At 41.4% G+C, this 17692-nt stretch overlaps 1 protein-coding gene across 1 annotated transcript in view; it reads right to left on the reverse strand.

Annotated features, from left to right (window-relative positions):
- The window catches only part of CREB5 (cAMP responsive element binding protein 5), a 220416-nt gene that overhangs the window by 189951 nt on the left and 12773 nt on the right, over positions 1 to 17692 (reverse strand). The window contains exon 4 of the mRNA XM_050891560.1: positions 13752 to 13873. Coding sequence (XP_050747517.1) covers positions 13752 to 13873 — 122 coding nt within the window. The remainder of the gene's footprint in view (positions 1 to 13751; positions 13874 to 17692) is intronic.

The raw sequence follows: 17692 nt of genomic DNA on the forward strand, positions 1-17692 counted from the left end.
AATTTAAAATCTTAGTGTTGGGAAGTCCTGATTCAGCAAACTATCTCTATTCAGCAAATCCCTACACACATGCTTGAAGTTAACCGCATGTTTAAGAGCTATTGAAGTACATGGATTTTGGCCCCATTTCAGAAAATCAGTTATATACACATTTAACTGGCTGAGATGGATGAAGCAAAGAAAAGAAATTGGGATAAGAGAACTGTACCTGAAAAAGATTCCAGCCAAACAATAATCCACAAAATAAGAACTTATGTGCAGAGGTGTAATACACTTAATAGCTTTCCTGGTTTTCCTGAAACATATATGTTGGCATTTACACTTGCATGAGGTTACTGTATTGGAACAAAAAAATAGCATAAATGGGAGAGAACTATGGTAACTTTGTCATTAGAGAAACAGGCCTTACATGGATGTATACATCCCAAGGGACATACACATAGATCTCAGAGATAAGACAGGAGTGTGATGAGAGAAAGAATGTTTTATAAAGACCACTGAAAGCAGAAACAACAGCGTCCAGGCTGACTCTCCCTTCCTCTTTTTCAGGGAAAAACTATTCTAGTACCCAGCATCAACTGAGCATTTTCATGTCTCCTCTTCTCTTGTACAGCCGCATCCCTTGACATCTCAATTCAACATTAAGCGGAGAAACTAACTCAATTTCCTTAGCTTGGGGGGGCGGGGGTGGTGGGGAGAAAAGGAAATTATACTTTTCACGCTCGTCTATCTCTGCTCATCCAGTTCTGCTAACAAGTACATCACAGGAATATTTTAATACCCCACTTCTCAGAAAACAAGGAACTGCCTTTTTAATGTCTGCCTCATGCGAGTGCTGTTCTTTCTTTCTTTCATTCATCTTTCTCTCTCATTTGTACAGCCTCATGGTAGCCCCCCTCAGCTTTCTTCATATCTGAGTAACATTACTTTTCCTCTTCTGTGTGAATTTTCCTCTCCATTTTCCCCACCAAGTCCGACCTGGGGTAGGAATAAGTCCTTTATATAAGTAAAAATGAAAGGTACCTTTCTTCCTTTCATTCCTTTCTCCCCTTCATCAACCCGTACTTTCCCCTCTTCCTCCTTTCTCTCCCCTCTATCCCATACCATGTTAGGACATCAGGGAGGGCTCTTCCTCCACAAAGGAGGAGGGACTGGCAATGTACCTTATTTTTCTTTCTCCCTTGACAGGAAAAGAAAAGGTACGACTGGGGCAAAAAGAAGCTGCCAAATAGAAGCCCAGACAATCTGCAGATGGGGCAGCTTTTACCTTTTCTTCCAGGTGCCATTTCTCAGTGACAGTGATGAAGCCAAAAGCCAGCTCCCTTTCTGTGCCTTCTTTGAATTTCCCTGTGCCTTGATAAGTCCACAAACAGGGAGAAAATACCACCCTCCACCTCAGGTGAGGGAGGAAGGTGAGGAAGAGCAAGTGTCTCTTAATGTAGGAGGGGAAGCCACGCTGCCCACACAGACACACATGTACTATAATCTCTGTTGAGAAGAAGCTCAGAGACCTACTCAACTAACAACCGTAGAGTACTTTTAGCTTATTGAAAGGTGCCGTGGCATGGGAATCAAGCACCTCCATCATCACACACATTACACTTACAGGCTACACAGCTTAGAGTTTAACATTGTACCTTAATGGTTTTTTACTGCAGCTCCTTTTGCAGATGTCTTTTATTTAGAAAGGGAATTTCTAACCTTTAATAAGAAATACTGGAGCAAGCTACAAATAATGAAAAGGGAGAACACAAGGCTTACACGACAAGCCAACAAATTTCCCTAAACACTACATTGTACATTTTTACTGAGACTCACAGAAAAATCAGCGAAACCTTCAGAAAACAAATTTCCAAATAAAAACTAGCATAAAATCAAAAGAAGCAGTAGTCATTTTCAGGAATTCCAAAAGAAAAAAAAAAAAACAGCTTCTCCAGGCTCACAACAATTTTCCTATCCCCATTAAGCACATTTTTCCATCAAGAAGATTTCTCTTAGTAATAGTATGCCACAAATGATCATTAGGCAGCAAAAACGGGTCAGGGCAAGGATAACAAAGATGAAAAGAAAACTGCTGAGAGTTCACCTCTGCTGTTTATTTTGAGGCACACTTAAGATTCGAGTCGGACTATTCTAATTGTATTCAAAGATTTAGTTCTCTAAAGAACATAAACAAAACTAGCAAGGGCCATCAGCCAGAATAAAGCTTTCCTCATAATCATAGAGTAAGGTCAGCTTTTGTTTGTTCTTTTATATGATAATCTCAACTCCTCTATGTTGACTTTTTAATTTTTAAAAAAGGAGAAAATAAAGTTTCTTAAGACTAATGGCCTATTTCTGCAGGGGCAGCTTTTTTAGCATGCTCACATATCTTCTAGCTTCTTTTGGCTGTGCTTTCCTTATCAAGTATTTTTAAGCTTTTACACCTAATCTAGGTTAGTGTGCTCTGGTTAGCAGCTTGTATCCATTGAAAGGCGAGGCAATAATCCATCTAGGTTTAGGGCATTTTCATAGAACTGATGCAGAGCTGTGTCAATTTTAATGTCATGCTATGGAGAGTGCATGCAGCTCTCTTCACTTTAGAGGATTAAAAGTGACCTCTCTTACCAAAATCAATAAGGGCAGCTTGCTGTGACTAATAGGTTGTAGAAATTCAAAAGAGACGGTTTGTAACACTGAGTTCATTCTCCCTGTGTCGCTCCCCACCCAGCCCCAGACTGGCTGGCAAAGCTGCACTTTGACATGTACATTCACATGGCGAACTGATGTCTGTTCCCTTCCCAGGGACCAGACGGAGCCATACACAGTTTACTCACATTTCAGGGAAGAAAGCAAGCTGATATTTATTTGATAAGAGTGGACTTTGCAACTTCTGTAGAGAAGCATGTGAGAGAGAAAGTAGAATAAGGAAACAGTTAAAATGTACTTTTTTTTGCTCCCTAGCATGGTTTTTAAAAGGCCCTATTTTTACATATTATCAGGACATCAACAAGTACCCAGATACCTCACATCACTTAATGACCACAGGTTTTTTTTCTAGGCTCTGAGCAAAGGCTTTTCTCCCTTCAGATCTTTGCCTAGTTGTAATAGGCTAAAAATTTAAATTCCATTAAAGTCAATGGAACTGCCCCAGAGATGTATGAGGCTATACATCCAACTGTAGCATTCATTAACTGCCATGGCATGTGCTCAGTTGTTCTGGCTTCTTTCTTTTCTCCACTATTCCTTTTGTTCCTCCTAAGTACTTCAGATTTAACAGTCAAGTTTGGGGGCTTTTAGAAATACAGTAATTTCGTACAGTACTGGAAACGGGTCATGCTACAGAGTGCACACAACTGGTGTAAAGCGAATTTTCAGTTTTTCGGTTTCACATTTTGTAAGACTAAAGAATACCAGCAACTCAGATCAGGATCTCCTACCTTACGGTGAAAATACCCGTACTCTCCTGGATGTCTCTAATTTCCAATTTATTTTCCTTGAGGTACAAATTAAAAATCCTTACCCACGGTTCATAGCTTCTGGACATTTTCTCCACATAACAATCACCATCATTGTCTTTATGCCAAAAAACCAAGACTTGGCTTGGGGGAGCAAGGGAGAAAAGGGGCTGAAGTGGTGGGAGGAACCCAACTGTAAAGGTTTAGGAGTCCCTATGGAGGTTTATAAATAGACGACTGCCATGTGCAAAACGTGAAAGAAACCCAGTCAGCATAAGAGCTGTTGCTGTTTTGAAATCTTCTAACTACATCCATTTAGGCAGTAGACAGAGTTATAAACAAACAATAAATCAAGAAATTATTAGCATTTGAATTTTGGCAAGATAATAAAACATGGAGGGGTATAATCAGCAAATAATAGGAAAGATCTGCAAGCGAACCCACCAATTAATAATAAATAGGACTTGGCACGGAATAACTTCACCAATGTGGATCTCATTAGATGGCCGTGGAACCTGTTCCCGCAGCAGCCCTCTCCGAGTGAGGGAAAGGTGAGGTAACCGAAATGTCAGTGCACCCACCCCCTCGCAGCTCTCGGGCTCCAGGATTGTAACCACCTGGGCCAAAATGACAACCTTATGCTGCTGTGAAGGCCATGCCACGGTTCTCCAGTCTTTCACCGATAGGTTTCCTCGTCTCAGCTTTTGGACCTTTGCTCTGCAATTCCATCTCAACAAAGGTGACTGAAAACACGCAGCTTCGCTCACTCTGGAGACCAAGAATCCCTCTCTCCTCTATTCACCTCGCTTTATTAATGATACCTCTTAAAGAGGGAAATGCCCCCAAGCAAGCGATATCACTTAAACAGATAAATAGTTCGCAAACCAGGCAGGGGGAAGGGAGAGGGGGAAGAGACCCTGCTTTATTAGACTAGAAACAGACACACCATATTAATACAAAGAATCAGCATATGGTTCTAATAGGCTTTCTTAAAATGATTTATCAGCTGTGATTAAGCCCTCGACCAGCATGTCTATCTTCATAAATAAAGTAAAAGTGCACCTTGCTCTGAAATACATCAGCGGTATCTTATTACCTACCCAACCATATAGGCTGCAGTCCACTCTGGGGAGCAAAGAGCTCGTGTTTAATAGCAGAGCGTATGCTCTAAAGAGATTGCCAAGATTTAGGGGCTTTACCTAAGAGATAGACTTATAAAAACGCCACTACAGGGAAGGTTTATCCCTTCATCATGTGCCATCCAGTCCATGTTGCTGAAATCTGAACTGGTAACAAGAAAGCTGTGCCATTAAAAACATTCATAGGAAGACCAAGGCAAAATGCACAACTATGCCATGTTGTTGTGAAAGAAATGTCAGAATGAAATCAGGCAGGCCTCCTTTTTTGGGGGTAGCCAAAATATACAAAACATAACAAAAACCCAAACATTACAAGAGGGTGAGTCAACTTCTTTGGGACAGAGACAATAAGAAGCAGAAGGAAAGTGGACTGTCCTGACTGAGCTCTGCAGGATGATTCATCAGCTGGAATTCAGAAGAACATGGAAGGATTATGGTTAGGGAGGTTTAGCTCAATCAAAAACGTATGCCCTCAAGAATTGCCTTTCTGCATGATATAGGCACTTACTGCTGGAAAAACATTCAGGTCTTCTCTCAGACTATGAGGATCTAAATCCATAAATCCACTCAAACACAGTCCATTGCTACAGAAGAAGATAAGACAGACCTGCCTGCCAGTAGAAGATAAGGTGTTGTACCGGCAGCAATGATCCTAAGTTAAAGCCTATTCCTCTGAATGTTTCTGCAAGGTCATGTCATGAACTCTGTTGTCTTGACAGCTTTTCTGCACCGTTATGCAGAAAGTGTCCCTTTTGTAACACAGTTCAGTGCAGTAACTAAGTGCCTGGAATAAGTGCCTGGACATAGATACATGCTCGAAACACGACTCACAATGGGAGGGGACTGAAGTGCCAACTGCAGAATTGTCATATAGAATATAACGTACCACCCCACATGTCTACCATGAAAGCTCCGCAAGTTAAGAAAAGCAGTTAAAATCCAGCAAGCCTACCCATCTGGAGAGGAGAGCAGTCTTCCTGTCTTTAGCAACACTGAACAACAGCTGATAAATCTTTAACACACATGGTTTGTGGGATGCCCTATGCTGAGGCCGAGGAGATATGGAATCAATCCCAGGCTCTGTCACAGACTTCCTGTGCGATTTCCAGCACGTCACTTGAGCCCAGATCCTTTATGGTAGCTGTGCTGGTTTTTGGCTGGGATAGAGTTAATTTTCTTCATAGGAGCTAGTATGGGCTATGTTTTGGATTTGTGCTGGAAACAGTGTTGATAATACAGGGATGTTTTCATTATTGCTGAGCAGTGCTTACACAGAGTCAAGGCCTCTTCTGCTTCTCACACCACCCCACCAGTGAGGAGGCTGGGGGTGCACAAGAAGCTGGGACAGGACACAGCCGGGACAGCTGACTCCAACTGACCAAAGGGATATTCCATACCATATGACGTCATGCTCAGTATATAAAGCTGGTGGAAGAAGGAGGAAGGGAAGGATGTTTGGAGTTGTGGCATTTGTCTTCCCAAGTAACTGTTACGCATGATGGAGCCCTGCTTTCCTGGGGATGGCTGAACACCTGCCTGCCGATGGGAAGTAGTGAATGAATTCCTTGTTTTGCTTTGCTTGCGTGTGCGGCTTTTGCTTTACCTATTAAACTGTCTTTATCTCAAGCCACGAGTTTTCTCACTTTTACTCTTCTGATTCTCTCCCCCATCCCACAGGGGGAGGGGAGCGAGCAAGCGGCTGCATGGTGCTTAGCTGCTGGCTGGGGTTAAACCATGACAGTAGCTCACTGATTCGCTCCTGCTTTATTTCAGTGAGAGCAAGACACCAAAATGCCTTTGAAGGTGTCTATCAATCTTTTGGGGCCACGCTGCTAAAGATATTTAGGAACCAAAAGAGACAGAAGCCGCTTGCTTGGCAGAACTGTGGAGAGGACCCAGCTCCCCTGCAATTCTCACTCCACATCTGCAATTCCTTCAAGAGCTTGGTGTCTCACTACGAAGGAGCTTTGGAAAACAACATCCTCTGGAATCTGTTTTTCCTTGCAAAAAAAGAGACAAAGCATTTCCCTTCTCCATAGGAATGCCACAAAAGTTAATTATTAAGAAAAAGGAGGTTTTATAAACCAACAGTGAGCCCATAAAGCAGATCAATAACCTCATGCAATTAATGCACATGAAAACTCAGAATAGCCCACTGGAAAAACTCTGATACAGAGTTATAATGTATCTTTACAGTACTTCAATGCGTCACCCAGAAGAAATGCTATGCTGTGAAGATGCTCACATCTTCACACATACAGATGTTATATTTAGAGTATAGGAACTATTATACTGAAATCTTTGAATGTGGGGTGATATTTTGGACTTCGAACTTAAGAGTTTTGAGGTATCACCTTGACAGCAGCTTAACTGATTGATAAAGTAACAGCTTGAAGTTATTGCAATACCTACAACAACGGTACCCTGGCCCTTAAGCACTATATTAACATAAATGATTCCTAGTCTTATTTTGCGTCTGCGATAACATACTCACCTCACCTGCGATAAGATACTCAATCTTAGTGGGAGAATAAGAAGTCAGAGGGACCTTTGACTTGAAAAAATATGGACATTCTTACCTCATGTTTAGACAAATGCAGGGAGAATGTATATGTGTGTATTTGTGATTGCATAATTTAAAAAAAATCAAAATAGTAAGCATTTAAACATAGGTCTTTGCTTCCTTCTGCTGTACAGACTGTCAGTCAGTGAGTCAAAAGTGCTCCAGGAACAGGCTTATGAGTTTGTTGGTTTGTATTACTTCACAAGTGAAATTCAGCTGTTTCAGAGCACTTGCCTCTGAAATGTCTACCAGCACACTATTCTTCTCAATGACCTCACTGGGATTTCAGAGTATTCACAGGGGAAAACTGGAGCTAATGTGACTGCTATAGAGGCAGGGCACACACTCAGAAGTCATACTGTTCTACACCAGCGCACTGCAGCATTGACACCACCTCCCACCAGACCATGCTTAAAAGGAAATGAATCTGCAGGTCTCCTGTCCTGCATTACTAGAAAACTGGACAAAAAATGTATACATATTCTTGAAACAAGGCTCTGTGCTGCACATTAATCATGTGAGGGGGAAAGAGTCAGGTGAGTGCACTCCTTGGGAGGGTAGCTGTTTTTCATAAATGGCCAGTGTTGAATTTGTCGTCCATCAGCCAAGCCAACCACCATAATGAACCCTTCATCCCTGTTCTTCTCTTTCACCAGAGTGCATTGCCTACATTACTATATAGCCTATTGCTATTACAATATAGGCCTCTAAACCCCAAACACTTATACAACGTGCTTTATCAACATACAGATATTTTTTCTTTTCGTATACGGGTACCATATCACCCTTCCCTGTCTAAGAGTCCCATTTACTGCACTGCTAGTTTCAGCTACTGTATTGTCAATGATTAAATGTAGGAGTGAACTTTCTGCTTTAATGGAATGATCGACCAGATTAAAACAAGATATGAAGTGTTTTCTGATATCCAACCAACACAGCTTTTACAGCTTCTCCTACTTGGAAAGTCAGAAAATTTCAAAATGGCATTGGCTGCAGATGACTAGCATGTCTCCCAAGGCCTGTTTCTCCCACCATTGACATGAGCGAACAGGATCAGGCCCTTTTTTTGGTTCATTGGTTGGTTGGTTTGGTCCTTAACTTAAAATAAGCCTCCGAAAAAGAACAACAGCAGCAAACCCCACCAAGTTTGTGCAACACAAGAAATGCTTATTAGACATTCTTATTCCATCAAATTTAGGGCTACTGATTTGGTATTTACTTTTTATCTCTTTGTTGCAATGTGAGAGGTTTCCTTCAGAAAAATACTTAAATCAAGCAAAATCCATCATGTTTTTTCTGTCTGCATACTTTTCAGAAGACAGAGGGGGAAACCTGTGGGCCACGTATACATTGCATAAAGTTTAAACAAGGTGTGGAAATTAAGTGATATTTTCCACCAAACTACACCTGCTTAAAAGACACATTCTATCATTTCCAGCTTGCCTTGAATTAGATCATCTTCACGATAATCATAGGCTACAGCACAGAGCTATGACATTCAGAAAATATTTGCAAGAATTCTCTTCTAGAGATCAGACAGTCACTGAGTTCAGCAGGAAATGGTGAGGTGGTATAAATTAGACAAGTGCATTTTATCTACCTTCTTATGCTGATAGACAGAAATCTATCCTGGTATATACAAGGTAGAAGGAGAACATCAAAGGTACAAACCAGATTTATGCCTTTCAAATATGCATCAGACTGTAGCATCACCCTTGCTTAACACAACTAAACTGAATATTCAGACTTTTTAATAATTCTGTAGACCGAGCCTATTCAACCACCAAATGCCCTGTATTTGTTTTTTGTTTGGTTGGTTTTTTCCTTCACTGGACTACTTCAATTGGCTGATGATACTTTTCTAGCAGTGAGGTGCCTGCAGTGGGATAGTATACTTAGAACAGGAATATTAAGCCATATAGAGGGCTTGCTGGCTATCAGCTTCCTGAACTGACACTGAACAACCCACATTAAAACCAATGTGTAGCTGAGAATAGCTGTTTCCCTGCCTCATTTGCATAGTTTACATATTACTTTGCAGCATTGAGCACTGGTTAGAAGACTTCAAAATTGCAGGATAAGCCTGAGGAAGTGATGCATCCAAATTCTAGCATAAGTAGAATGTGATTTTAAAAATGCCCTCATGTTGAAAATATTCAGCTCACTATTTCAAAATACTACTTGATGGAGTACTCTACATGCTACACTGAGCACATTTCCACTCTTTATCATTTCATGCAGGGAGGTCAGACAAGATGCATTTTAATGAAGCAGGTCCAATTAGTTGTTCAGAAACAGATCCTGACTCTTCCCATCTTTGACGTTATTCCCTCAGACCCAATCTTAATGCTCAACACAAGATGCGACAGCAGGGCCTATCCAGTAGCAGCAAAGGTCATGTGTTTGCAAGTATAACCCATCACAAATGCTTTGGATACTTAATGCTCTGAGCAGCGTAAACCTAAAACCTGCAGCTAGTAGGCTAAGATGGTCATCTGATCTGCCAGCACTACCTGCCTTGTTGATTTGGGTTGCAAATTTTGTCTGGGGCAGAGCTGTCAATTGCTGCCTGCCTCAAGCTCCTAAGAGCTTTAATATTTACACTTTTGCAAGTGGATATATAGTACACATATGCTTTTACCTGTGCAAATTTTGTTGCTTAATTTGACAGGTAGGACACTTGTGTCAGGAAGAGTGCCATCAAGAGGATGCAAGGAGCACCTTTCTCATATGCTTATCGATATTCTTATTGCCGACCTAGAGCATCCTTTGCATTTAAGGAGTAGGCCTTTCTCAGGCAGAGACTTCCAGCTAATATTTGATGGTATAAGCAACAGAGGAGCCAAAACAAACTGACAATCTCACTTCCATTTATAACAACTTTTCTCATTTCAGTTCAGGTCCTGGAGATCATCATCGTTATTATTACTTGAGTCCACTCAGTCCCCAAGCAAACGCTAGCCCAAGTATACTTTAAGAGACAGTCCTTGACAGATGAGCTTACAATCATAAGACCTATCAAGCATGGGAAGCAGAAAAAGACACTACTCCCACTTTACACATGAGCAACTATGGCAGAAAGATCGTAAGAGGTTTGCTCCTGGATAAGCAGCTGGGATATTAATGCAAGTGCTTTCCCCTCAATACTACCTTTCCAAAAAGGCGTACACACAGTGTTCCTAAAACTGTGTATTCAGCACTTCACAGGTAATTTGGTGTCCTGGTTTTAGCTGGGATAGAGTCAATTTTCTTCCTAGTAGCTGGTATAGTGCAGTGTTTTGGATTTAGTATGAGAATAATGTTGATAACACACTGATGTTTTTAGTTGTTGCTAAGTAGTGTTTATATGAAGTCAAGGATTTTTCAGCTTCTCATGCCCAGCCAGCAAGAAGGCTGGAGGGGCACAAGAAGTTGAGAGAGGACATAGCCAGGACAGCTGACCCAAACTGGCAAAGGAATATTCCATACCATATGACATCATGTCCAGTATATAAAGTGGGGGGAGTTGGCTGGGAGGGGCAGATCACTGCTTGGAAACTAACTGGGCATTGGCCGGCAAGTGGTAAGCAATTGCATTGTGCATCACTTGTTTTGTATATTCTAATTCTTTTAGTATTATTATTGTCATTTTATTATTATTGTTGTTGTTATCATTGTCATTATTTTCCTTCCTTTCTGTCCTATTAAACTGTCTTTATTTCAGCCTACGAGGTGGTTTTTTTTTCTGATTCTCTCCCCCATCCCACTGGGTGGGGGGAGTGAGCGAGCGGCTGCGTGGTGCTTAGTTGCCGGCTGGGGTTAAACCACGACATTTGGAATGTCACCAGTCCACATAACCAGTTTAATCACAACAAATTCTCATGGATTATCCATGGGCTCCAACTCAGAAGAGGGAAAGAAAAAAAAAAAGAAAGAAAGAAAGAATGCAGCTAATTGGACTTAATTCTTTGAGTTTTCAAATGATGACTCTCGGGGGGGGGGGGGAAGTGTTTTTCTCTTGCAAGATTTCAGTGTCAAGCTGTGTGCTAAGCCACAGTGATATACTAAAATAAACAAAACTATTTCTTTCAGAGTCCAGAGAAATTAACACGACCAAAAATATTTTTGGAAGAATTTTTTAAGCGGTGAGTAAGATTTCCATGCAGCTAGTCTTAGTCTCCAAGTGTTGGTAGGTCCATTAGGACAATACTACACTGCACTCATATTCCATGGACAGGCTGTTAGAAGCATTTCGTTAGCGATAGCTGCAGCCAGGAGTCCCCTTCTGTCGTGGCCTTTGTCTCTTGCATTTGCGTAAAGCCCTACTGGGGCCCGCTTCAGATTCCTATCTGACAGTCAGTCAGTAATGTAAGAATGAACATACAGCAGACTAATTGGAAACACAGAGCAAATGTTACAGGTTAGCTAGCTAGTGGGACTTTTGCCTTTTTTTTTTCTTTTTTTCCTCTTTTTTTCACCTCTTTTTTTTTTTTTTTTTTTTTAAATGATTTCCCTCCCCCCCATCACTCATTTGCTCCCTGGAGATCACCAATGGCAGCTGCAGGTGTTGGTAGGAAGAGGGCAGAATAAGACTTCCAGAGGCCATTAAACAACTGGAATTATCAGGTAACTCGATGCCCTTGTCTAGGTTTTAATCAGATTGTGCAACTACACCTTGTAAGCTGAAACGGACTCTGCAACATCAAGCATTGCAATCTGTGGCTAACTGCACAGAAGTCCACATCAGTAGATTTCTCCTCATCTCCTACTCCTGCAAAATAAACACCACACAGAAAGAACCGCTTAGGAATCCTCTAATTTGCGAAGAAGTAGGAACATACAGAAATGTTCTCCTTGATTTTGCCAAGTGTCCCCTCTGCAGCACATAAGAAACAAAGTATTAACAAGTTAAATCTAAAATTAGACACATTTATCTCATTACATGGCTGTTTCCTAGCATTTGTCCTGCACACAAAGCTGTGAGGGTCAGTCTGGGCTATTTTCCCAATCCTTGACCAAAACTTGGACTCTCTCCCATTTGTACACTCTTTTTCCTTGCTCAGCATACCATGCTGCAGCCCCTCTCCTCTTCTCCTGTATCTGTCCCAGTCTCTTTCCTTATGAGCCACAAATAAACCATCCCTAGACTCCCTTCCCTATAAGCCAAAACCAAACCACTCCTAGACTCCCTCTCCATATTCTTTCTACAAGCCTCGTCTCTCATTCTGCACCTCAGCAATCAGCTTTACCTCTTTTTTCCAAAAAGCCCTCTTGGGCCTTCACTTTGCAGACCTCAAGATCCCTAAATGCTGCTACCTCCAGATTTCATGAGCCCCAGCAGCACACACACACCTCACATGTATGAATTTTGAGTTGGACAGCAATCACCAGCAGGCAAAGCAAATGACACAATACAGCAGCTATAAGAAACAGTACCTATAGAGGAAGCCCTTGCAATTGGAGGCACAGACACTCCAAAAGGCAAAATAATGCTGAGGCAAGCTAAGGAGAAGTGCCCTCTGGCTTTAGCACCATAGCTGCTTCATGGCTGCCTTTTCCTACTTTTAGTCTATGGTGCCAGTTAATGTTCAAATTAGACAAATAGAGATTACCATGAGAAATAAGCCAAATAACAGAGTGTTCAATAACTGGGGAACTCCTATGGCAGGGGACACATTACCTAAGAATTTCCAAGAGCTCCAGAAATGGGAGAGGGGAAAACAGAGGCACAAAAGGGAACATTGTGAAGGGGAGGCGCTGGGCAGGTTGCTGGAGGGCTGCAGGGAGCAATATGCTCCTGTAGGAAGCCCCACATTACTCATGTGTTTGAGTTCTCAAAAGCAACCAGAACTTCGGATGCTTATTTGAAAAGTTAAAATTTCATGCATTACCTCTTGCTGGCCTCTGTAGTGCATTAAGCTCTTTTACAATTCCTTGAAAATTTTAACACCTCTTTAGGATCCCTCAAAACACTCTAACAATCTTTGGGCACGGGAGTACACTTAACCCCATACAAAGTGGCCTATATAATTCAACCTAAGCTTACAAATATTGAGACTAAAAGAATACTAATTGGAAATGGGATATGTTATCTACTAGGTATTACAAGTTAAAGTTTCCCCCTTCAACATGAATACTTTATGAGAAATACAGAAACACGATAAAGCTGGTAGCAGTGACAAATAAATCCAGGGGCCCATCGTATTGCAGAGGAAAGAGCAAAACTTTTTTTATTTTTCTATGTGTGTAAAGTAAATGCCTCCTCATAATCCACATTTCCTTGTAATGTATTTGAGCAAGTTTGCAATCCTTACTTCAAAGATGATATACTTTTCCCAAGCCTCTCCCTCAAGAGGTGTGTGGTTTGTATTATAGTTTACTTAAAAGCAGAGACTTGGAATCAAACCCTGGCAAACACAGTTACACACTTTTGGAAATTTAATGCTGGTTTTTTGTTGGCTTGGGGGTTTTTTTGTCAACTGTTTCAATACTCTAAAAAGCATGTCACAACTTACAGTGCCACCTAGTTTCTAACGAAAAGGCTACTACCAGGTACTATCTGCTTTCACACAGTATCCTTTAACGTTTCAAGGAATCAAAGGGGGAGGAAGAGTTCAGGGTGCTCACACTCACCCTTTTGTTGTTCTCTTCTTCTTGTGCCTTCCTAAACTCGTGCTCTAGGGAGCAATCGATGTCATTGAAGAGGCCCACTTCCTCACAGTTCTTCAGAAAGCGTGTTGGTGTAGGAGTCTGATCTGAGAATATGACAAGAAATGATCATTGATATTTAATATTAAAAGGAGAGGGAGACAGTTAGTCTTCCAGGAAAAGAGAGGTTCTAGCTAACCTCTCCATGCCTTCCCACCCCTACCACACCATCATTAAAAACAAACCACACAGCACTGAATTTCGACACTATGCACTGCAGACAGCCAGTGCTTGCCAACAGTGTCCGAAAACAGGCAGCAGTCATCATTCAACCAGAAAGATAACAGGCCAGGTCTTCACAGGGCACATAACACAAGTGCATATCCTTAACATGTGCAAATGGTGATTATAACTGCCTATAAACCTCCAATAATAGGCGCATGCAGAACAATGCACAGTGCATATAATAATGCACATTTACACCACAGCATGCAGGTAACTGCTGCAGATATGCACGAGTTAATGCCTTCAAGTGCTTGAAAACCACCTCAAACATACACATACTTTGCAAAACACATCAAGTTAGCCACAGCGAGAAGTTCTGCTTCTAACACAATTTTTGAAGGAGCGAAATGACATTTAGAAAAGCTACGAAATGTTAAACTTTGACTTCAAAGAAGTGTCCTTACGTGTTTTATACCTGAAAGTGTTGATAATACATATAAACCATGAGGTTTGGAGTCAAAAGATTTTTAATGCATGCCTTCATCTCTAGGAATTTTTTGCCCTCTCAGAAATAATTTGGGGAAGGACAGGATTCTCTTTAATGCCACAGGCAGGAGGGCCCCAAGAAGGTACAAGGTTTTCAGCTGCCTTTTCAAAAACCTGCAAGACAGACAAACTAAATTGCCCTGTGGACTGCAGTTTCAGTGATGACCTTAGCTAGTCTTTCTTCAGGAAGTGAAAAATCTAGCCCAAACTTGGGAACCAAGGACTCCTCAAAGGTCATCCTCTGAGGCACCTCCATTCATTCTGTGGCGAGTTCTTAACTATTCCACCTCAGCTTCCCCATCTCCCCCTCAAAATTACAATACAGAACCGTATTAGCAAAAGCAGGGGAGAGTTCATATGGTCCTATCAGCTTTACACACATTTTAAAAAAAAAATTTAAAAAATCCTCTCTTGCATGTTAGTTTCTTCTTCCCAAGCCCCCATTCCAGCTCAAGCTGCTTTGTACCTAATTTTATGGAAAGACTGGACTCACTGTCTTCAAAAATAATCTTCTGCATAGTCATTGACAACTACCCTATTGTTTGAAATTCATTCTTTAAAGAATGAAAACTCTGTCATACTAATCCCAGTTGCCCATATTGGGCCAATTCTGACCTCAGAAAAAAAGCTTCCCACTTCAGTGAGTTCTGGAAGAAAAATTTGGTTTCTTGCACCTAGCTAAGCTGGGTCAAGTTCTAGTATTTCCCCCTTACAGGGAACAGTTACCAGACACAATGAACTTTACATGATCAGCATAGAAACACACAGCAACCCCTAAACAAAAGGCAGCACAAAAGCAATGCATACAAAAGGAAATGCAGTTTTCACTTGGAAACTAAGGGGGAGGATCAGCCTCCTCCATTATAAAGCCAGCTGAAGCCAATTTCCACATGTATCAGGTGTAGTCCTACAGGTTTGACCTTCTCAAGTAATCCAAGGGCAAACACACTCGTTTGCATTTATATTTCTGATGGAACATATTGATGTAACATAAAAAGCAAGTCCTTAATGTTAAAATTCTGCTTTATTTCTTTTGGCTTGAGCATCCTACTTGTGAGTTTAAAGGAAACAAAACTCAAGTGTTTGGGAATGCACACATATTTATCTATTAGTTTTCGCAGCTAACTACCGTATTACCAGAGTTGGAAACATAAGACTTTCCAAGAATCTTGCAAGAACTCAGCACAAGGAGCCGAGTCAACGAGGTGCTGACATTGATGGGAGCTGAGGACACTCAGCACTTTACAGGTCCATATCCTAAATAAGTAGCACCAAACTAATCTCTAGGGTAACCTCACTGAATTCAGTAGATTTACACCAGGGTTGTCTTTGGCCCTTGGACTGGAGTTTGTACTGGAAATGAAGTGCACTAAAAAGCAGGAGAAACAGATTTTATTTCCAAAAAGGATTAAATATTACTTTAGTGAACAACACAATTGCTTTGTAGAAAAACAAAGATAATCATTGCCAAGCCTTCCTGGACATAAAGAGCATGTTAGTATTTCAATGCAAGGCAAATACAGGAAATGTTTTATTTTCAGAAGTGGTATATCCATCTCAAATAAGCAGGGTATCAATTTCATGACCAAGATGGGAAACTAGGGTTTCATAAAGAAGTTGATGGCACCACTTCCACTAAAATCAAAAATCCTAAGTTTTTTTTCCCCAGAGTTGCTTGAGCCCAGAATTTGGGGGGCAGGGCAGAAGAGAATACGCTAACATAGATAAGGTCGTGTTATTTTCCATCAAGGTACACAGCTGATCCAGAGATCAGGCATTACTACAACAGGGTACATTAGGTCAGAGGCAACTTAATGGGTAACAAGGTGGTGATCAGGCACATGCCGCTGAAGTTCCCGATCTGTTCAGCATCTATTCCATGAATGTTGGACAGACCAAAAAAAAGAAAAGTTATCTCAGTGAAGTAAATCCATTTTAACAGTGAAAACAAGCAACCCAGAGCAAGAACGTGACTTCAAATGCACAAAGGCTTCGTTGGCTTTTCTCTGCACATGCTGAAAGTGTATCTTCTGCACCACAAGCGGTCTGAGATAATCAAATGTGTTGCCTACAGTTGATCTTTCCAATTAACTACTTTATTATCTAAAACCATCAAAACTGATAGATTAATGACACTATTTACACCACCTATGTATTGACATGGTGATCTTAAATGACTACCTCAGTCTCCCCATACGGTTACTGTAGTTTCTATGATCCAGAAATCAGACTGGCAGGAATTCACAACAAGATTTTGTTAAAACAGACAGCCCCCCTCTCCTTCCAATCAGGAAGGGAACACCACCAACCACCCAGTCTGAACTCCATCTATAGACCTTCTGGAAGCCAGCTCAGCCAGATGTAAAACAAGAGCCGCCTTTCTGCCTCATCCTTCAACATTCACAGAAACCAGAAGTCCATGAAACCTCTGTGTTTGTATGAGAGCAGAACTGATAAAGATCCAGACTTTAAAATGTTGAGACTTTACATAGGATAGTAGTTACATTGCACATACACTGCACTCGCTGGTTTCACGACTTTAGGGCTACCAAGTCCAGTGGGCTTTCTTTCCTCCTGAGGCAACCAACTATTTTGCAGTTCTCCCAAAACACCAGTTCTCCCTCAGGAGGTGGGCAAACTAGTAGAAGATATTACTCTCAACACCACAGTAATTCTTTTACCTAGATTAGGCAAGCCTTTGTGTTTTAACTGGGAACAGTATCACAAAAGAGACCCTAGCATAAGTTACACATTCAGGTCTCCCAGAATTAATAAAATATTCCTAATTCTCAGCACTTAAAAATGCATTAATAGTTCCAACAGCTTGTGCCTGACCTCACTGTTCCCTGTTGGTACAAACAAACCTTTTGTTGCTATCACCAGCGCCCACAACTATTGCAGGCTCACTGAGAACAGGGCTCTGATTTGTTGTACTTCAGCAACTGGATGTGCCAGACCCATCTGGACCAAATCTCAGACAGAGCTATTACCACTCTAAGCATTCCTGCTGAGAACACGCGTTGTTACTGTAGGAAGCTGTCAGCATGCATGCTGTCAGCCACACAACCCAGGACTTGAATGGCCCAAGCTGCATTTTGAACTGGGCAGCTTGGGATACAGGTCTGTCTGGGTTAACCCTAGGTATCTGGCTATTA

This window comes from Gymnogyps californianus, chromosome 2 (assembly GCF_018139145.2).
Source record: "Gymnogyps californianus isolate 813 chromosome 2, ASM1813914v2, whole genome shotgun sequence".
Taxonomy (NCBI): domain Eukaryota; kingdom Metazoa; phylum Chordata; class Aves; order Accipitriformes; family Cathartidae; genus Gymnogyps; species Gymnogyps californianus.